At 50.0% G+C, this 21,479-nt stretch overlaps 1 protein-coding gene across 3 annotated transcripts in view; it reads left to right on the top strand.

Annotated features, from left to right (window-relative positions):
- Positions 1–21,479, top strand: part of CTIF (CBP80/20-dependent translation initiation factor) — a 153,554-nt gene that overhangs the window by 33,579 nt on the left and 98,496 nt on the right. For all 3 annotated transcript variants that reach the window (XM_014960811.1, XM_014960810.1, XM_014960812.1), the window contains 3 exons: positions 3,406–3,479; positions 4,477–4,581; positions 8,188–8,263. In XM_014960811.1, coding sequence (XP_014816297.1) covers positions 3,406–3,479; positions 4,477–4,581; positions 8,188–8,263 — 255 coding nt within the window. The remainder of the gene's footprint in view (positions 1–3,405; positions 3,480–4,476; positions 4,582–8,187; positions 8,264–21,479) is intronic.

Below are 21,479 nucleotides of genomic sequence, written 5' to 3'. Positions count from 1 at the left end.
TGCTGGGAGAAAATTTCCCTTACATTTGCCTAAAATTAAAAGCTCTGCTTCCGTAACCAAGCGTGGGAATTTGATATATTTCTGGTAGTTTGTTTCTGCTGCAGAAACAAGTTGAGCAGCAGATCCCCCGGAGGTGCAAAATGGTGTTCCATGGAGCCCTTGGAGAAGACACAAAAAAGGGAGCAACGTGGCTGTTTTGGGAGTATCTGGTGTCTGAAGTGGTGGTTGTGCTGGGAATGGCTGTCAATGGTTCTGCACCTGGGCCGGAACAATCCTCACCACCAATACAAACTGGGGGGTGAGGGATTGGAAAGCAGCCCTGAGGAAAGGGACTTGGGGGTGCTGGTGGAGGAGAAGCTGGACATGAGCAGGCAGTGGGCAGCTGCAGCCCAGAAGGCCAATCCCATCCTGGGCTGCATCAAAAGATGCGTTGCCAGCAGGTCCAGAGAGGGGATTCTGCCACTTTACTCTGCTCTGGTGAGACCTCACCTGGAGTATTGTGTGCAGGTCTGGAGCCCTCAATAGAAGAAGGACATGGACCTGCTGGAGAGGGTCCAGAGGAGGGCCACGAGGATGATCAGGGGGATGGAGCACCTCTGCTCCGAGGACAGGCTGAGGGAGCTGGGGTTGTTCAGCCTGGAGCAGAGGAGGCTCCGGGGAGACCTAATAGCAGCCTTCCAGTACCTGAAGGGGCCTACAGGAAGGCTGGGGAGAACCTGTTTAGAAAGGCCTGCAGTGACAGGACGAGGGGCAATGGCTTTAAGCTGGAGGGGAACAGCTGTAGACTGGAGATGAGGAGAGGGTTCTTCACTGTGAGGGTGGTGGAGCACTGGAACAGGTTGCCCAGGGAGGTGGTTGAGGCCCCTTGCCTGGAGATATTCAAGGAGAGGCTCGACGAGGCCCCGGGCAACCTGGTCTAGGTGGGGGGGTCCCTGCTGACTGCGGGGGGAGCGGACTAGATGACCCTTGGAGGTCCCTTCCGGCCTGGGCAATTCTATGATTCTACGATTCTATGAAGTCCCACCATGCACTGAGGACGCGTGTCCTGCTCGTTGGGAAAACACTGCTCATTTCATGAGCAGACAGAGGTCTGGCCCTTTGTTAAGAAATAGGCACGTTTTTATGAGTTTTTAGTGTCTGAGCAGTTATTATTAATGATATTTGAAAACGGCAGAAATGAGTGGATGGGGAACATATGGGAGGCACCATCTCCAGCCCTTGTTTCACCAGAGTTGGGACCGTTTGGGCTGAAATACTTAAATAATCTGAACATGGGTGAGAAATGTTGAGTCAAGTCTTTCTTAAATGGTCCCAGCAAAGTCCAACCTCACTTACTTCACCTCTAAAGGGTGGAGAGGGCAGCCTTTTTTCTGTGGGGAGGACATGTGTAGGCTGATGACAGAAAAGGGGCCATGAAGAATCACTGCATTATAGAATTATTAAAAGTCTCAGGCAACATCTCTGCTACCTCAACGTCAAAAAGGTGAGGAACTTTGTGGGGAGCTTCTAGACAGATGGATAAAAGAGACTTCAATATGTGTTCTCTCCTGGGAGCCACTCTCACAGACCTACACACAAACACCTCAGGGTCTTCTCTGGAGAGAGGAGACAAGCTGAGAGAGTTGGGGTGGTTCAGCCTGGAGAAGGCCCTGGGATGACCTTATTGCAGGCTATTGCATACCTAGATGGGGCTTATAAGAAAGATGGGAGGAGACTTTTCAGCAGGGCCTGTTGCAATAGGACAAGGAGTAATGGTTTTAACCTGAAAGAGGAAAGATTTTAGACTAGATATAAGGAAGAATTTTTTTACAATGAGGGTGGTGAAACCCTGGAACAGGTTTTCCAGAGAGGTGGTAGATGTCCAGATCCCTTGAAGGTGTCCTTCAAGGTCAGGTTGGACAGGGCTCTGAGGAGTCTGATTTAGTTGAGGATGACCCTGCTCATTGCAGGGGAGTTGGGCTAGATGACTTTTAAAGGTCCATTCCAACCCAAACCCTTCTATGATTCCTGTCTTTCCATCTGTTCTTCAGCTAGCCTGTTGGTGACATTTGGTGTGATTTAGGGCAGAGATGGTGGCTGGTAAAAGATGAGCTGCGTTTAATCTACTTCCCTTTCCAAAATTCTGCTGATATGTGGCCATTTGTCACAGAATCCTCTCTCTGAGAAGAATAAAGAGAAAAATAGCCCCCTCCAAGGCTATTTCAAATTTAGGCATGCTCATGCAATTAGAATACCTGCCAAGAGGAGACTATACTTCGTTTCACTTCGAGGATACACAGCAGGGCTGGCTTGAGCTAAGTACTTTCTGAGCAGATACTGGAGCTGTTGTCACCATTGGAGATGGGGAGACCTAAGCAATGTTCATGTTTCTCTGAGGTGGTGCAAAGCAGAAGTCCTAAGAGAACTCCAAAATTTAAGGAATGGTGGTGAGGCACTGGAGGAGGTTGCCCAGAGAAGCTGTGGCTGCCCCATCCCTGGAGGGGTTCAAGGTCAGGTTGGAGGGGGCTTTGAGCAACCTGGTGTGGTGGGAGGTGTCCCTGCCCAGGGCAGGGGGGTTGGAACTCCATGATCTTTAAGGTCCCTTCCAGCTCTAACCATTCTATGATTCTATGATTCTAATGTGTGTGAGGTCTTTGCTTTAGATGTTTTTGCTTCAGGTCACTTCTGAAAGCAACTGTCACGGGAAAATTCAAGGTGCTTTGCAGTTTGCTGGAGGTTTCTCCTAATTCCCACCAGATTATACTGTGATGTTTTTTCTTCTGGAGGGAAGGAACGGTCACCTTAGCGTTGGTGGGACACCAACGTGTGAGCTCGTTTGCTGGTGTGCACGGCAGAGGTGGCACAGTGCGGCGTTCTGAGGTCCCTCAGCTGCTGTTAGAGCAAGGAGAAGTCATGCCACCATGACTCCTTGAAGAAGCAGGATGGCTTTCCTCATCCTTCTTGGTGACAACAGGCTTTGGTAGCTGCTGGTGAAGGGTATCTCTATCCCTGGATGTGATCCTGAGCACCTGGTTGTAGGTGGCCCTGCTCGAGCCAGAGGGTTGGAGTTAGATGAGCTTCCCACCTCAGGTGGTCTGTGACTTTGAAGTTGGGTGTCTTCATGGCTGGGATGTCAACGGTTGGAGCTCGGTGGGTCTTGGAGGTTGTGGCCGATGGGTTAGGAGAACAGGGCTGGAGTCAGAGCTGAGCCTACATATTGTCTGCTCCGTGTTGTCCACAGCTTTGCGTCCCCAAGGCCAAAACTGTGTCACTCCTTGCCTTGAGGGTGAGTGTGGATTCACAGGGGAGTGGAGAAGCCCACGCACAGAGCTGGTTCACCTCCAAGGTTGGTGACGGGAGAGGCTGTGCTGGCCTGTGCCATGGTCCGTGCCTTCTGGCAAGTAACCACCTTTCCCTCCCTCCTAGAATGGCAACAAGGAGAGCTCCCTTGACATGCTGGGCACGGACATCTGGGCTGCCAACACCTTTGAGTCCTTCAGGTAAGCTGGTTTTAAAATTGTCTAAGCCTCTCTTAGCCAGTGAGTCATCTGCCAAAACTCATGTCACTGCTTCTCCTTCTCCTCCTCCCCACCCCCATTGAGCCTCCCCATCCCCATTAAGCACAATCAATCTACTTAAAGTATCCCATGTGCTTAGGGGAGGCCATGGATGGATTTGGAGGCCCAAATATCTGAAACCAGTAGTTTTGTAATCATCCAAAAACTGTGCAGGCAAGATCAGAGAAGTTGTGGCTGCCCCATCTCTGGAGGTGTTCAAGGCCAGGTTGGATGAGGGGATGAGGTGTTGAGCAACCTGGTCTAGTGGGAGATGTCCCTACCCGTGGCAGGGGGGGGTGGAACTAGATGGTCTTTAAGATCCCTTCCAACTGAAACCATTCTATGAAGACTTGATGCAGCTCTGAGCTACTGCTCCAGGATTTTACTCCTCCATTGATTGGTGGTGCAGTCATGCATTGACTTTGCTGCTGCTGGGAAGAGCTCTTCAGCTGCTGCTCCAACATGGGGACAGCGGTGAAATATGCTCTTTGACCAGTTTTATGCATATTTGTCATTGTTCCTGGAGCACTGCAAGAGTTTGCAGGGGTTGAGTTCCCACCTGGGACTTGCTCCCGGCCATTGGAGTAGGCAGGTGGTCCAGGACCAGAGAGAACATCTCCATTGCGTGGACCAGGCCACTTCACGTTGTGAAGCAGAGAGCAAGTATAGCTAGCAAGGTGTGTGCTGCACCATGCTGCATCATACCTGAAAGTTATGGGTTTAGAGCAACCAACAAGGGTTCAGCATCTCCAAAAAGAACCCAGAAGAAATGAAAAGGTTGGAATCCCCCAACCACATGCTCTGCAGCAGGGAGTCCTTCTTCCAGAAGGACCACCTTCTCTTGTCTGCAGGCTCCGATGTGCCCTCTGCTCTTCAACCTGTTGATGTTTAATTAGCAGTGGACTTTCTTTCTTTGTCTTTCCCTGTTTTTGTCTCCTAGTGGTGCGACGTGGGACTTGCAGCCTGAAAAACTAGATTTCACCCAATTTCACAGGAAACTGCGAAACACCTCAAAACACCCGCTGCCTCACATAGACAGAGAAGGGTGAGTGCCGTGCGCGCGATACCGTGGTCTCCAGTGATGTCTCTAACTTCTTTTTTGCAGAAGGAATGCTAGTTGGGTGGTGCAACTCAAGTGGAGGACGTGGGGAAGAGAATTTAGGAGGAAATTCTTCCAAAGAACTTCTTTGGTGTGAGGGTGGTGAGAGCCTGGCCCAGGTTGCCCAGAGAAGCTGTGGCTGCCCCATCCCTGGAGGGGTTGAAGGCCAGGTTGGAGGGGGCTTGGAGCAACCTGGTCTGGTGGGAGGTGTCCCTGCCCAGGGCAGGGGGTTGGAACTGGGTGATCTTTAAGGTCCCTTCCAGCCCAAACTGTTCTATGATTCTAAGAGGAGCTGGACCATGTATGAGGTTTGGGGGATGCTGTCTCTGGCTCCTCTGTCATCCAGTTCTGGGCTGGAGCAGAGCTGCTGACTGTATTTTCCATTGCTTGGTAGAGATCTGTCTTTAAACCATGCTGGATCCAAGCCTACTTGATCCAGGTCTCCTAAATTTCAACATCTCAACATTGGAGGAAAGATCCTGGCTTAGCGATGATCCCAGTTACAGTTCCCAAAAGTGACAGGATTTCTTTTCCCCAGCAAGACTTCAGGGATGAGGTTCAACAAGGCCATGTGCCGGGTCCTGCACTTGGGTCACAACAACCCCCTGCAGCGCTACAGGCTGGGGGCAGAGTGGCTGGAGCTGCCTGGCAGAAAAGGACCTGGGGGTGTTGGTCGACTGTCGGCTGAACATGAGCCAGCAGTGTGCCCAGGTGGCCAAGAAAGCCACCAGCATCCTGACCTGTATCAGGAACAGTGTGGTGAGTAGGGCCCGAGAGGTGATTGTCCCCCTGTACTGGGCACTGGTGAGGCCTCACCTTGAGTGCTGTGTCCAGTTTTGGGCCCCCTACCATAAAAAAGACATTGAGGGGCTGGAGCAGGTCCAGAGAAGGGTTCTCAGCCATTGGAATGGGCTGCCCAGGGAGGTGGTTGAGGCCCCATCCCTGGAGGTGTTCAAAAGACGGGTTGATGTAGTGCTGGGAGGTCTGGTTTAGTGATGGTGATGCTCCTTGTTTGTTGTGTGGGTGTCTATTTTTGTCAGTTGGGTTGATGGTTGGACAAGATGATCTTTAAGGTCCCTTCCAACCTAGAAGATTCTGTGATTCTGTGATTCTCTGTGAAGGAGAGAGCATCGACTGGATGAGTGTAGATCCAAGTGTTCATCTCCTCTCTGCTAGCAGTAAAATATCTTCATTGAACAGCTCCAGGCTATATTACCTGTCCTGTTATCCCAAATTATGACGAGGTTTCAACTCATCCCTGACAAAACTTGCTGCAAAATCTCTGCTAAAGAAAAAAAAGAGTAATAACTCCATAACTGGATTTTATCCCATCAAATTTTAGTAATTTTTTTTCCTAGTCATTAATCATTTCCTGCCCACAGAGGAAGGAAAAAAAGTTTAGAATGGGGCTAAAAGATGGGTTTGAGGAGATTGCAGGTGACTTCTCGTTGCCACGTTGTATGTAGGGACAGAAATTGTCTCTCAGATAAGTTTTTTTGCCGAACTAAAGGCTCCCTGGTTGATGGCACTTGCCAGATGATCCTACCAGAGCCATCTTCTACGTGTCAGGAGGATGCAGCAGGGTCTGCTTTGTGATCTGTCTCCAATTCCTGGTGGGACTGTGGATGCCCAGGGTGCAAACAAGTAGAGAAGACAGTATAGAAATGAGATACTTCATTATTTTTAAATATTACAGCTGTAAAAATGGAATAAGAATCAGTGTCTATGCAGAAGAGTTCAATGGATGCCATCACCCCAAGCAGCACATCTCCCAAAATGCAGGTTGTATAAATAATCTGAGGAAGCACAGACAAAAATTGTTGTGGTTTTCTTTTTAATATGTTAATTTTAAAAGTTGTGTCTGTTGTGTGTTCATCAGCTCTCCACGCCGAACCTCTGCTGAGCGTGATTCAGCTGGCTAAACCTCCAAGAACCTCCAGTTGGCCATGCTCTCTAGGCTTTTCCCTCTCACTTGAGTGTGCAATGAAATACCTACTAGAAAAAGAAAAAAAAAAAAGGAAAGATGCTGTTAAAACATGTTTTCTACACTTTAAGTGCCAAAGAGACCTTTTTGTTCCAGATTACTTGGCCAAGGTTGGCCACTTGGCCAAGGTTGCATCCAGTTGGTTGACCTCAAGTGGTTTTTTGCTTGGTTGAAGAGTTTTCCTCTGGGAAGATGTCTGATTTTATTTGCAGATAGTGAGTTTGGTGCTATGTTAAATGATAAAAGTGACTGTTGATGGAAAACCAGGGAACTGTACCTTGTTTCTGACCTGAATTGGTCTACCATTAATTTCCAGCGTTAGCTCTTTCTGTGCTTTTGCTCTTCCAGTTCATACGACACCTCCCACCAGACCAGGTTGCTCCAAGCCCCCTCCAACCTGGCCTTGAAGCCCTCCAGGGATGGGGCAGCCACAGCTTCTCTGGCCAACCTGGGCCAGGCTCTCACCACCCTCACACCAAAGAAGTTCTTCCCCACATCTCATCTCCATCTCCCCTCTTTCAGTGTCAAACCCTTCCCCCTCATCCCATGGCTCCCCTCCCTGATCCAGGATCCCTACCCATCTCTTGTAGGCCCCTTTGAGGGACTGGAAGGGGCTTCATGGTCTCTCCAGAACCTTCTCTTCTCCAGGCTGAACCCCCCCAACTCTCTCAGCCTGTCCTCCCAGGAGAGGGGCTCCAGCCCAATTTGCTGGATTTTAAGTCTGGTGCTTTACCACATTCTGGTTTTCTGCATTTTTTACCCCATTTGCTGTAATTCCACCAAGATCTGTTGTTCTCTGACTTCTCAGCACTGATTACCTGGACCTGCTGCTATCAACCTTTCTATCTAATATATGTAATTTAATAATATCTTGTCACAAATTGACAAAAAAAAATACATTATCATTCTTGTAGAATAAAAACAGATCAGCTCAGTTGTTTATTAAATGCGGAAGGATAATATTTATTGACCCATTTTTTCTTCTTCTGTATCATTACAAACTCTCTGCATCCAGGTAGTAATTATCTTTGGATTATTATTTTTTTTCTTTCCTTTCTTGGTAGGAGGAGAGTCTTCAGCTGCCAGCTTTATGTTTGGTCTGTCAGTGCTTGGCTTCTTACCTTATTTTTTTGGTGTTTTAAATTGTGTTTATTATTATTTATTGTGTTTATATCGATTGGTGTCGGAGATGTGCGTTCCTGCTTGTTCACCAACACCTTTCTCCACGTGGAAATAGGATCTTTTGTAGAGACCAACAAATGAGCAGCACTTCCAAAGGAAACGTTTTTCATTACATTTTTATATCCTCATCTTTTTTTTTTCTTTTTTTTTTTTTTTTTGGTGTCTTTGTTGTCCAGGTGGGCTCTTCCTTTCGGTTTCAGTTGGGCTGGGAATTGAATCGCGCAACGTCACTGCTCAGAACTGACTGTTTTCTCTCTGCTGCTTTTTGTTTTCATGAGGGTCCTCTGCACGAAGAACTAATCTTCCCCATGTGCCATAAATAGAAAATTAACTTTGGTTGCAGCCAGATTTCACTTGGTTTTGTTTTTGTTTTCTTCCTCCCACAGGCTGGGAAAAGGGAAATACGAGGACGGTGATGGCATCAACTTGAACGACATAGAGAAGGTCCTTCCAGTGTGGCAGGTAGGCGATGAGGACATCTTCTGCCCGTGGTATGGTGGAAACCAGCAGCTCCTTTCTTTAGGAAACCCTCCCCAGAAGTGGGAAAGCCTGGGCTGGATGGTCCTGTGGGGTTTGTGATGGAGAATTATCTGTGGGTACTGCGGAGACTTTGTTGGGACGTGAAATGTTGACGATGGTATATGTTTACATATATATATATATATACACATGGACATAGGGCTTATCTATTTTAGGAAAGATGCTGGGAGGGCTGGAGCCCCTCTGCTGTGAGGACAGGCTGAGAAAGTTGAGGGGGTTCAGCCTGGAGAAGAGAAGGCTCCAGGGAGACCTTAGAGCCCCTTCCAGTCCCTCAAGGGGCTCCAGGAGAGATGGGGAGGGACTCTGGATCAAGGAGGGGAGTCATAGGACGAAGGGGAATGGTTTTAACCTGCAAGAAGGGTCATTGAGATAAGATCTCAGGAAGAAACTCTTTGGTGTGAGGGTGGTGAGACCCTGGCTCAGGTTGCCCAGAGAAGCTGTGGTTGCCCCATCCCTGGAGATATCCAAGGCCAGGTTGGAGGGGGCTTGGAGTCTGGTGGGAGGTGTCCCTACCCAGGTCAGGGGGTTGGAACTGGATGATCTTTAAGGTCCCTTCCAACCCAAACCAGTCTATGATTCTGTGAAAGGAGATTTTGAAAAGCACCAAGCCTCCTCACTGCTCCAAAATTCTTCCTTCTAGGAAGCCAGCAGTGAGGGTTTGCTGACCCACATGTTTCCCCTATGGGGTGCACGCGTGTTTATATGCAGTGGTCACCTATTTATATGTTTTCTCCAGCCTGTTTCTCCTCCAGATCTGTCTCTACATCCCAATTTTGGTAGTTCTGGCTAAATGCCTTACGATGCTTGGGTGTTGGGGGAATGGCAGGTTGAGGCCCTCACTTAAAAAAAGAACCCACTGAATAGGTCAATTTATAGGTCAGTATTGTATAATTTTTCACTTTCCAGAGCCCTAATCCTCAAAGGAGTTGAGTGTCCTGGGCTGGGCAGGTTTCTGAGGATGCTCAACATGTTTTTGCTGAATTCTCCTCTTTGCCTCTAGAAGGAAGGCCAGAGACATCTCACGTGTTGGGGTAGTGTTTCCCTTTTCACTTTTTGAACAAAGAACTCCCCGGGCTTCTTGCTCATGCATCATGTGAGGAAAAGCCTTGCTCATCCTGCAAAACCATGTGATGATCTTCTTATTTCTTTTGGGGTGAGCTAACTGGTACCAAGTATGTGAACCAGTGAAAAGAAAGGAGAATTGCTGCTGACTTTGGCAGGGAGGAACCCTGCCTGCAGCTGCTTTCTGCTCAGTTTCTTCCACGCCTGGTATGTCTGGACTTTAGGTCACAGTGAGAAAACATCAGGTTCAGCTGATACAGTAATTCTGAGAAATAAGATTATTCTCCCTGGGGAATAATTGGGAACAGGGAATCAAACCATCTGTGGTGGGAGGAACTGACGTTCTTCTCTAGCATTAAACTTCTTTTAGAACCTGCTCTGGTTGTCTTATATTGAGCCCTCAATATAAGAAGTATATAGACCTGATGGAGAGGGTCCAGAGGAGGGCCACAAGGATGATCAGGGGGATGGAGCACCTCTGCTACGAGGACAGGCTGAGGGAGCTGGGGTTGTTCAGCCTGGAGAAGAGGAGGCTCCAGAGAGACCTAATAGAGGCCTTCCAGTACCTGAAGGGGGCCTACAGGAAGGCTGGGGAGAACCTGTTTAGAAAGGCCTGCAGTGACAGGATGAGGGGCAATGGCTTCAAGCTGGAGGGGAACCCAGGGAGACCTAATAGCGGCCTTCCAGTACCTGAAGGGGGCCTACAGGAAGGCTGGGGAGAACCTGTTTAGAAAGGCCTGCAGTGACAGGATGAGGGGCAATGGCTTCAAGCTGGAGGGGAACAGATTTAGATTGGAGATGAGGAGAGGGTTCTTCACTGTGAGGGTGGTGGAGCACTGGAACAGGTTGCCCAGGGAGGTGGTTGAGGCCCCTTCCCTGGAGATATTCAAGGAGAGGCTCGACGAGGCCCTGGGCAACCTGGTCTAGTTGGGGGTGTCCCTGCTGACTGCGGGGAGGTCGGACTAGATGGCCTTTGGAGGTCCCTTCCAGCCTGGGCAATTCTATGATTCTATGATTCATCTCATCCTGTGGGTAACACCAGGTTGAGTCCGTTGGCTCCAGTGAATTAATACCCTTAATATCTAACTTAATTCTTCGTGGGGCAACTCTTGTGTTGGAACACCTAGTGGGAATGCTGGATTTGGGGTTTTGTTTGTGCCTCTGGGCAGACTTAGGCAAGATTTGATGATTTCTGAGACTCACCTTCACGTGTAGGGTGATGTGTGCCTGTGAGAAACCGGGAGCCCGGGTGCTTATGGGTGAGGATTTATCTTCTTCGGCGTTGACAAGTGAAATACTTGCAGACAGCTGCTTTAATCCCAACGTATCATTGTTAACTGGATTCGAATGCGATCGTGCGATGCCGACAGTGATTTTTTGCTGGCCTTTATCCCTTGTTTTAAATGGCTGCGTGGGGGGAATAAGGGAAAATATTCGGAAGAAAAAAAATCTTCCACCTTCCACAGGGCTTCCCCACACTGCGGGTGTGTTTGTGTCGTGATCCTCCTCAAGAAGAGGCTTTTCAGGTTGGAAATACATAAACTCTTGTTCTGTCTCTTGTTTGAGACCTCATGGGTTGCTTTACAGCAGCCAAGGGGCTCCTCTGAGCATCCTCTGGTGCGACTGGGGCCAGTTTAAGCATCCTCTGGTGTGACTGGGGCCAGTCTGAGCATCCTTTGGTGTGACTGGGGCCAGTCCGAGCACCTTCCAGTGCAACTGGGGCTGCCCTGGGGGTCCTCCAGAGCCACTGGGGCTGCTCTGGGAGCCCTCCAGTGCAACTGGGGCTGCCCTGGGGGTCCTCCAGAGCCACTGGGGCTGCTCTGGGGGTCCTCCAGTGTGACTGAGGCTGCTCTGGGAGCCCTCCAGTGCAACTGGGGCTGTGCTGGGGGGTCCTCCAGTGCCACTGGGGCTGCCCTGGGGGTCCTCCAGCGTGACTGGGGCTGCCCTGGGGGTCCTCCAGTGCTACTGGGGCTGCTCTGGGAGCCCTCCAGTATGACTGGGGCTACCCTGGGAGCCTTCCAGCGCAACTGGAGCTGCCCTGGGATCCCTCCAGTGCAACTGGGGCTGCCCTGGGGGTCCTCCAGCGCCACTGGGGCTGCCCTGGGAGCCCACCAGTGCCACTGGTGCTGCCCTGAGGGTCCTCCAGTGCGACTGGGGCTGCCCTGGGGGTCCTCCAGTGTGACTGGGGCTGCCCTGGGGGTCCTCCAGTGTGACTGGTGCTGCCCTGAGGGTCCTCCAGTGCGACTGGGGCTGCCCTGGGGGTCCTCCAGTGTGACTGGGGCTGCTCCGGGGGTCCTCCAGCATGACTGGGGCTGCTCTGGGAGTCCTCCAGTGCGACTGGGGCTACCCTGGGGGTCCTCCAGCGCCACTGGGGCTGCTCTGGGAGCCCACCAGTGTGACTGGGGCTGCCCTGGGGGTCCTCCAGTGCCACTGGGGCTGTGCTGGGGGTCCTCCAGTGCAACTGGGGCTGTCCTGGGGGTCCTCCAGTGCCACTGGGGCCACTCCAAGCATCCTCTACCACAACTGGTGCTGGTCTGAGCATCCTCCAGTGCAACTGGGACCAGTCTGAGTATTCTCCAGCACACCAGGGGCCGGTCCAAGCATCCTTCATCACGACTGAGGATGCCCCGAGCATCCTCCAGCACGACTCAGATCCATATGTTTTGCTGCTGAATGTGCTTCAGCAGTTGTAACAGGGTTACGAGCCCCAAATTTGAGAGAGGCAGTGAGTCTGAATCGGAGGAAATTTGGGGTTCCTTTGATGGAAAAGTAGGATGAACACAGGACGTGAATCTGGAACTATTTTCCAGTGCGCATCCAAGTCTGGCTGTGTATCTTTCCAGAGAGATGGTGACTCCCCCTAATGGGTTAAGCAGAATATTCTGGATATCTGGACAGTGATATATTATATATATTTGATTTTTGCTGCTGGGATCTCTCTATTTTGTATTTTAACGAAATATTGCAAGGGAAGCCGATGACTAGTTGAAAATGAAAAGGTGAAAAAATGAACAAAACCCAAAACAACCTCCCCCAAAACCCTCTTTCGTCATAGCTGTCTGAGGGGAAAAAAAATGCTTTTTGCCAGCCTTTTGTTTTGAAATTGGAGAATTCCTGCATCCTGCCTCTGGGAGATGCTCCATAGCACGGCTCTGCCATCTTGTGGACACCAACAGGCAGGAAAATCCAGCTTCTCTTCGGCGCTGGAAGGAATTTCTTCTCAACCGATGTTTTGAAGCTTTCTCCTGCCCCGTCTTTTCGAAGCTCCTCTGGGGGTGCTGGTTTTTACTGGTGAATAGGCTTTGTTTTGAAAGCTTGATGGCAAGGAGCTCGTGAGGTCATCACTTTGGCTCCGCTCGTGAGCCGTAACCTCTTCGTCTCTCCTCGCTCAAAGGACCCTGGAGTTGGATTTTGGGCACCGATTCACCTCGGCGCTGCCAAAAAAGTGACTTGGGAAGCAACTAATCTTTTGAAGATAAGTCTCCCTCATTCAGAAGATCTGCTTTTTATTGCACGCTAGGGAGGATCGGGTTGTCTGCTGCGGTAGAGTAGGCGCAGCTCAGATGAGGAGCCAACCTTCATCATCCTCTCCGTTTGCACCTCAGCTGGTTTGTTGGAAGGAGACCGTTGGAACCGTTTTGGTGTCACGAAGACGTCACGGGGAGGGCTGAGTCAGTGCATTTTGCTTTTCCTCCCTTTGGCAAACTCTCAGAAAGGCTTTCAGGCTTGGATGTGTCACAGCCAAGTACCCCAGTCCTAGATACGGTCTTCAGACCACGAGCCCTTGACAAACGCTACAATTACCAGAGAGAGGAGGGTCCAGAGGAGGGCCACAAGGATGATCAGGGGGATGGAGCACCTCTGCTACGAGGACAGGCTGAGGGAGCTGGGGTTGTTCAGCCTGGAGAAGAGGAGGCTCCGGGGAGACCTAATAGCGGCCTTCCAGTACCTGAAGGGGGCCTACAGGAAGGCTGGGGAGAGCCTGTTTAGAAAGGCCTGCAGTGACAGGACGAGGGGCAATGGCTTCAAGCTGGAGGGGAGGAGCTTTAGACTGGAGATGAGGAGAGGGTTCTTCACTGTGAGGGCGGTGGAGCACTGGAACAGGTTGCCCAGGGAGGTGGTTGAGGCCCCATCCCTGGAGATATTCAAGGTGAGGCTCGATGAGGCCCCGGGCAACCTGGTCTAGTTGGGGGTGTCCCTGCTGACTGCGGGGAGGTCGGACTAGATGACCTTTGGAGGTCCCTTCACGCCTGGGCAATTCTATGATTCTATGATTCTATGATAAAACCCAACCCAAGGGGTCATGTCCTCCAAGATGCCCTCCATCCTCTCTGGGAAGCTCACATAGGACGCAGAGGACACGAGCAGGGAGTTTTTGGGACACATCCCAAGTGGTTTCTGGGCTGGCAACATCTGAAAGCTGTCGGCTTTCAGTTTGCTGGCCTCGTGCCCTCAGGATGGGCCTGGCCTCGTGCCCTCAGGATGGGCCTGGCCTCCTCTGAACGGCGTGGCCATGACTTCGCTGGCTAGCGGCTCCTTGCCTTGTGTTTTAGGAGGTAGAAATTATGTGGCACTTCTGACAGGCATACTGGGCTTTACTGGTGCTGTGGGATGAACTTGGAAGACAGCACTGATGTCATTTGGTTTGGCACCTTAATCGCCTTGTAGCTCATCTCCTGTTTCCTTACTGATTTTTGACCCTCTTTGTCATATGTTGGGATTTACAATAAACTGCTTGTTTCTCTTCTGGCTACGGTTGTCATCCAGCTTCCTTGTTGGATGAGAAACAAAGGAGCAGCTCTTTAGGAGAAAGGCAGACTCTTTAAGTTGTTCATGTTCCTCTCAGCACCACCATATTCCTGACCTTGTCCAAACAGGCTTAGAAGCACTGGGATTCCTGACCATGCTGGGATCCCACCTGAATTTAGGCACCCAACAGGGCTAAATTCTCCATGGGACCCCTCCTCATTGACAAGGGCTTTCAAGTCAAACCTTAAAATTCAGTGGAGAGATTGTGTGAGTAAAGGTGGGACAAGTGCGTGGGCTGGTCACTCAGGGTTCCTGCTGTAGGAGAAGCATGGACATAGAATCATAGAATTGTCTAGGTTGGAAAGGACCTTTCAGATCATCTAGTCCAACCATCAACCTAACACTGACAAAAAAACACTCAAACATATTTTGTTGCATCTCAGTGTAGAAGTCTAGAGGAGGTTGGATGGTTCCCATCTGAAGATACCCATGTCCTTTCCCTGTCAGCTCTGCAAGGAGCCTAGAGGGACCAGCTAACACCTGGTCTTGTTCCAACGTGGCAGGTTCCTTAAGAGGCATAAAGCCAACCCAGGTGTCCAGGAGGAGAAGGGTGGATGGTGGCTGAGCATCCCTTCTGCTGTCACCATGCATGGGGAGGAGGTCGGTGTCCAGCTCTGGTGTGAGGGCTTGCTCCTGGACACTACAGATCGCTGACCCTTCCAGGGTGACAGTGGCAGGGGGACACGTCTCTGTGGAGCTCAAGGACAGCTCTTTGGTGGGGTGTTGTTATTTACTGTCACCATACAGAGTCCTCATCCTCTCCATGTTCTCTCTTACCTACTCTTTCTGCACTACGAGGTTGGGCAGTTCTTGTTGTGGGCCAGATCGTTAGCCAGTCCAAATGCCTCCTTTTTCAGAGCCTTGGTGATGACAACGTGGCACTTTCTCTTCTGCACCAGTGGAGCTGGGGTGAGCTCATCCCTCTGTCTGGCCTCCCCTCCCACTGGGGATGACCAGATCCATGTGGTGTGCCCCATGTGCCTTATGTCCCTCCTGCCATTCTCAAGGTCTAACCCTGACGTCCCTTGGGTGTCCACCAAACGCTTATGAGCAAGTTGTGGTGGCTTCCTAGGAGCCCTAAAGGAGGGGAATTTCTTCTCCCCACTCCCAGATCCTGCTGGACTCCATCCAGAGCGTGTAGGCATGGCATTGCTTTCAGAGAAGGTTTCTCATCTACCAAGCCAACTTCCCTCATCCCAAGGGTCTTTCCAACGCTGTAACCTCTAAAACCACTGTGGAAAGTCCCTGTCAAAGAGCCAAGATTTACTTGAGTATAGGTCACAACGTATTGGGAGTCAGATCTCCACTGCTGACTAAAAAGCTTTTGTTTTGCCACGACTTCCAGTAAAATATGGTCTTTCTGTGGTCTGTTTTTTTTTTGGTGGCATTTAACCCAACTGACAATGACCATTTCCTTGGACCAATGGAGGGGTCATGACAATGACCATCTGAGAGGGCAAACTGCCATGGTCACCTCTAACCCCTTCAGCATCGCTCCCATGTTAGACTTAAGGCCGCCGTTGACCAAGGAAGGCAGATGAGACCGTTGTCAACTCCAAAGCACTGGAGAGGAGAGGTCTGGACCAAAGCTGGCTTGTCTTCCATGCAGGTCACCAGCTCGCAGGTTCTTGCAAGGCCCGAGCCTGAGTTCTGGCAGTAGAGCACAGGTGCTGTGAGCCCTGAACCAGTTTATGAACCCCATGGTTTTTATCATAGAATCATATGGGGTTGGAAGGGACCTCTGGAGATCATCAAGTCCAACCCCCCCACCAAAATGGGTCTACCTAGAGCAGGTTGCACAGGAACTTGTCCAGGGAGTTTTTGAATGTCTCCAGAGAAGGGGACTCCACCACCTCTCTGGGCAGCCTGTTCCAGTGCTCTACTACTCTCACAGTAAAGAAGTTCATCCTCATGTTTAGGTGGAACTTCTTATACTCATACTTATCAAACATGCAGAAAAGAGATCTTCCAGTGGGTTTTTCAGATTCTGATATTCTTCATACCATATAGTAGACTTATTCACTCCACGAAGGAAACACCAGGGAAATGGCCAAGACCTTTGACATTTCTGTCATCATCATTATCACCCAGTTCAAACAGACTTAGAAGTGGTGGCTCATAATTCATGGGAGTGTCTTCCCAACCTGGTGGGAATAGAGATGCCTTTTTTTTGTTGTGGTTCCTGGAGCTGGTACTGGTCAGCTGGGCAGGTTTGGGACCCATTGTTTGGAGAGTGGTGGTCCAGTGGAGGGGCATGAAGATGCTCCAAGGGCTGGAGCACCTCTGCTGTGGGGACAGGCTGCGAGGGTGGGGGGGGGGTGAGCCTGGAGAAGAGAAGGCTCCAGGGAGACCTTCGAGCCCCTTCCAGTCCCTCAAGGGGCTCCAGGAGAGATGAGAGGGGACTCTTGATGAGGGAGGGGAGCCATAGGACGAGAGGGAAGGGTTTGACACTGAAAGAGGGGAGATGGAGATGAGATGTGGGGAAGAACTTCTTTGCTGGGAGGGTGGTGAGAGCCTGGCCCAGGTTGCCCAGAGAAGCTGTGGCTGCCCCATCCCTGGAGGGGTTCAAGGGCAGGTTGGAGGGGGCTTGGAGCAACCTGGTCTGGTGGGAGGTGTCCCTGCCCAGGGCAGCGGGTTGGAACTAGAAGGTCTTTAAGGTCCTTTCCAACCCTATGATTCTATAGAAAGCTCTTGCCAGGATGGAAGGCGTTGGAAGGATCCAGATTGGGTCATCTGGATTCAGAGATACAGGTTTGTGGTGTGCAAGGAGGGTCAGTGGAAAGGGAAAGGGTGACTTTGTGGCCGAGGGGACGGGGCTGGTGGCAGAAGGAAGCCCTGCAGCACTAGAGGGCACTGCGACCTCATTGCACAGCCCCGAAACAGGGATCTGTGCAGAGCTTTTCCAAGCAGAAACCTCACTCCAAAGCAGCTTCATCTCACACTCTCCTTCCCTGTGTCATGTCACTCTCCGTCCCAGTGCACCCACCTCAGGCTTGGGGTGCACGACCACCATGGGGGATCCAAGGTGTTGGAGGAAGGTGTTTCTCTGCACCTGGGACTGAATTTGGTTGGAGCTGAACATCACGAGCCTCAAAGCAGATGGAAGCCCTGAGCAGAGTGGGATCCAAACTGAAGGTATCTGTGAACCCCTCTGTGGTTGCTTCATCCAACCATCACAATCCTGAGGGCATCTGGTGCTTGGACGTGCCCCACAGCCCAGGTCTCCCTCTTTTGCATCATGACATCTCCCCAACTCCTCTTGGAAATTCCACTTTTGTAAATGTAGTAATCTTCAACCCTGCTCCTGTGGGATGCTCTGGCTCCCAAGCGATGCTCCACACACCGAGGAGCTGTGCCAGATGTCCTGTGGGCTCTTCCCTTTCTCCTGAAGACACTGCTGCCCCATCAAATATGGGATATTCTTTTGAACACCCACCCACGTCCCCATTTGTCCATCTGTCCCTGTCTCCACACTGAAAAGACGTGTCAGCTTCAGCAGGAGGGAGATGAGGACCGTGGTGGTGGCCACTTCTGGACTATCTCAGTTCCTTAGACCCCAGTTTGTGCTACCAAAAAAAATACAAATAATGGGATTTTGGCTGCTTTGCAGTTTTTCCTTGGGCCAGGCTAGTGGAGATGTAGCCACGAAACAGCAGGATGAGGCTGGGATTAACAATAGTGGGTGGTGGGTTTTGGATTCATGGCCAGGAACCATGAGGAGATGAGGAAAGAGGATGGGAGAACTTGGATGGGCAAGTCTGTTCCTGGGAGGACGGTGAAAAAAAAATCCTTTTTTTTTGCTTTTAAGGATTTCACAAGTAGTTTTAGCCCTGAGGACTGCTGTTTTCTGGGAAATTAAATTATTTGGATATGAGGACTTGTAGTGGGATATAAATAACAACTCGATAGGTGTTTGGGGCTCAAAAATGTCACCGCGTTGAGCTTGAAGACACCAGAGAACAAGATGGGTTTTTCTCAGCCTTATGGTTGGCTTCTCTTTCCAAAAGGTTTGCTTTGGTGCAGCCAGATAATATCCAAAGAGAATCCAAAAGGTTGGCACCCCCCCACCCCCAAATCCTGCCTGAATTTTAACTTCTGAATAGAGTTAACATCTTTTTCCTCCTCATTTTCCCAGAGAATTCACTAGAAATCCGAGAGGGCTTTTGCTGCACACCCTTGAATTTGCTGAATATATTCCCGAAGCCTGTTGGGGAGTAATGATTAAGTTCCAAAAAAAAAAAAATTATTAAAAGTAGCAGGAAAAAAAAAAAAATTCCAGATTTCTAAAAAGCCCAAATAAAAACTCAGTGTCTTTTTGGTCAAGCAGCTATTTCTGCTGCCCTTGGTTATTTCCACATCCTAATCCTCTTCCCCGTTCCCTGTGAAAGACCTGAATTTTTAATAACGTAAAGGGAAGGAAGGAATTTCTCTCTAAAATCAAAAAAAAATGTAGATGTGCAGCAGGAGCAGAAAAGAGACGTGCGTTCGGCCCCGTTGGCGGAGGGACCTACAAAGCCTAGAAACACATCACGCTCCAAAAACCCCCGCTAACAGGGGATGTCCTTGTCCCTTGTCTGACAAAATATGAACTTAATGTTTCCTGTCGCATTTAAAAATGTCTTCTTAACCAGAAGATGCTCCCCCCTCCACCCCTCCGCCTCTTTCTGCTGCTTTTCCTCTGATGTTATGGAAATAGCAACCAATACAATAAATGAGAGCAGAAGTTCTTAAAATGCGAATTTCCTGCCCGGAGGCTGCAGGTAAGTGAATCCCATCCAGTTTGGGTAAATATATATATATAGTTATGGGTGTAAATATAGGTATTTAGTGGAAGGAGAAGTGTTTATTGCACTTCAAGGTGGTTTGAGTAAAGATTGTCCTTTTAAGTGGGAAATTTACTGCTGCACACGACGCCTGGGTGTCTCTTCCGTGGGGAAAAGAAGAGACTGTTTACGAAGGGAATAATTCGATGATGTCCTCTCCTGAGGTAGCTCTGTAACCCAGAGGTCCTTTCTAGTCCCACCTTTCGATTGTCCCTTACTTTATGTTTTTTAAGATACCTTTTTGGGGTTGGTTTGGCTGTACGTGCAAGAAAACTCTTGTGCCACCCCCAAAACGCCTTTGTTAGATGTGGGGAAGAACTTCTTTGCTGGGAGGGTGGTGAGACCCTGGCCCAGGTTGCCCAGAGAAGCTGTGGCTGCCCCATCCCTGGAGGTGTGGGTTTGAAGGATTTTGTTGGGGCTAATAGAAATAGCAAGAGGAACGTGGTCTCCATGTCTTTGATGCTCCCCGGTGTCCACATCTCCAAGGGTTATTCTGCTCCACTCCTCACCTGCTGGTACCACCGTGGAGAAACTCCTCATTGTTGGCTTGCTTTCTTTTTAATTCTCTTTTTCTCTTTTTTGTTGGTTTGTTTTTTTTTTTTTTAAATTCCTGTAATGTATGAGCAGAGAAACCACTGGAGAATGATAAAGCTTCATTTCTTCCTGCTTTTGTGACCCGCTTGATTATTTCGTTTCTCATTGTATATTCTTTTTGAGGCGCCTCGTCCGAACGGAAAGAAAATATGTTTGCTTATAGGAACCGTTTGTTTCCCCTTGGCTGGGCAAAATAAGACCCTTTGGCTGGGCAAAATTAGCAGTTATCACGTATGATACTAATTGCTTCTGCTAATTGGTGCTGAAATAGTTGGAGGGGTTCAGCCTGGAGAAGAGAAGGCTCCAGGGGAGACCTTCGAGCCCCTTCCAGTCCCTCAAGGGGCTCCAGGAGAGATGGGGAGGGACTCTGGATCAGGGAGGGGAGGCGTAGGATGAGGGGGAAGGGTTTGACACTGAAAGAGGGGAGATGGAGATGAGATGTGGGGAAGAACTTCTTTGGTGTGAGGGTGGTGAGAGCCTGGCCCAGGTTGTCCCGAGAAGCTGTGGCTGCCCCATCCCTGGAGGGGTTGAAGGCCAGGTTGGAGGGGGCTTGGAGCAACCTGGGAGGTGTCCCAGCCCAGGGCAGGGGGTTGGAACTGGATGGTCTTTAAGGTCCCTTCCAACCCAAATCATTCTGTGGTTCTATGATTGGTCCTGGGGAGGTCCACCAGGGACCACCACTTTATCCGACATGTGTAAGTGACATCATTCAATAAAGCTGGTGGCCTGTGTACCCCATCATTTGGCCACTCTTCCTCTTGGGGCTCTGAATAAATACTCCACAAAGTTCCTCAAGTTTGGATTGTTGCATATTTACTAGGTAAGAATAAGAAGGTTTGGGATCACTAGTTGCATGGAAGTGGTTTGAAGCAACAGTGGGAGATGTGAGATGCCCCGCTTCATGGTCACTCTGCAACGATAATCTGGACCAAAACCAGTTTTTAAGAGTCTGATATGAGGAACAAATTTGCATTTGTTGTAATGTAAAAAAAAAACCACAGGATGATCTCCAGGTTTCTAGCCTGATGGTCCCGGCAGGTCCCACCACTGCAGGTGGACTTCCTGGGCATGCCATGGTGGCCAGTCTGCTCCGGTCATTGGGCCTGTGGTCAATGAAGGTTTGATTTTCCAAAAGCAGGTGGGCTTTTTTAAAGCTTTCTTCTCATTTGGGTTGTTCCTGTCCACCCCACTGCGTCTGTGGTGCTTGTTCAGCCCTGCAGCTGGGACCTCTGGTGCAGACAGGTCTGGGAGACATCAAGGATGGAGGACCTTCAAGGTTGCCCGTGGTTTACAATCAACTCAGCTTAAGGCTATGGAGAACCTGGGGGCTAGGTGGGCATGGGTCATGGTTGGACTTGTAGATGCTAAAAAGTCATCTCCTTGGGTGCAATTTTTGATCTGGAAACCCAGTGATGAGTTTTGATAATCTGGATTGTTGGGGTGAAGCTTCCAGTTGTGCTTTATTTTGCTTTGTGGTCCACAAATCAGCCCCGTGGACCTTAAAGCTTCAAGGAGCTGGTGTGCTCCTCACGACATCGCCGCCCGGCGCCAACAGCGTCCCGGCAAAACAGGTCACCACCCCGAAAAGCAGAAAGACAAGGAGTTGAACTCACTCTAAAACGGTATTTTAAGCCAAAAAGAGCAAAAGGGGTAAAAAAGATTCCTCCCCCCCCACCCAGGACCATCAATGTTTGAGTGGCCACCTTGGTCGTGCGATCCCAATATCGTTTGGCTCTTTTATTTTATCGCATTTGATTGTTTTTACGATTGGCTTTAACAATTCAAAGGCAACGCCGCGCTTTGGTTTTTCCAGTCTGCTGCATCGTGTGACCCCGGCAACTCCCAGTTAA

This window comes from Calidris pugnax, unplaced genomic scaffold, assembly GCF_001431845.1.
Source record: "Calidris pugnax isolate Ruff unplaced genomic scaffold, ASM143184v1 scaffold150, whole genome shotgun sequence".
In the NCBI taxonomy this organism is placed as follows: domain Eukaryota; kingdom Metazoa; phylum Chordata; class Aves; order Charadriiformes; family Scolopacidae; genus Calidris; species Calidris pugnax.
The sequence above is the reverse complement of the archived record's forward strand: the minus strand, read 5'-3'. Positions and strand labels throughout refer to the sequence as shown.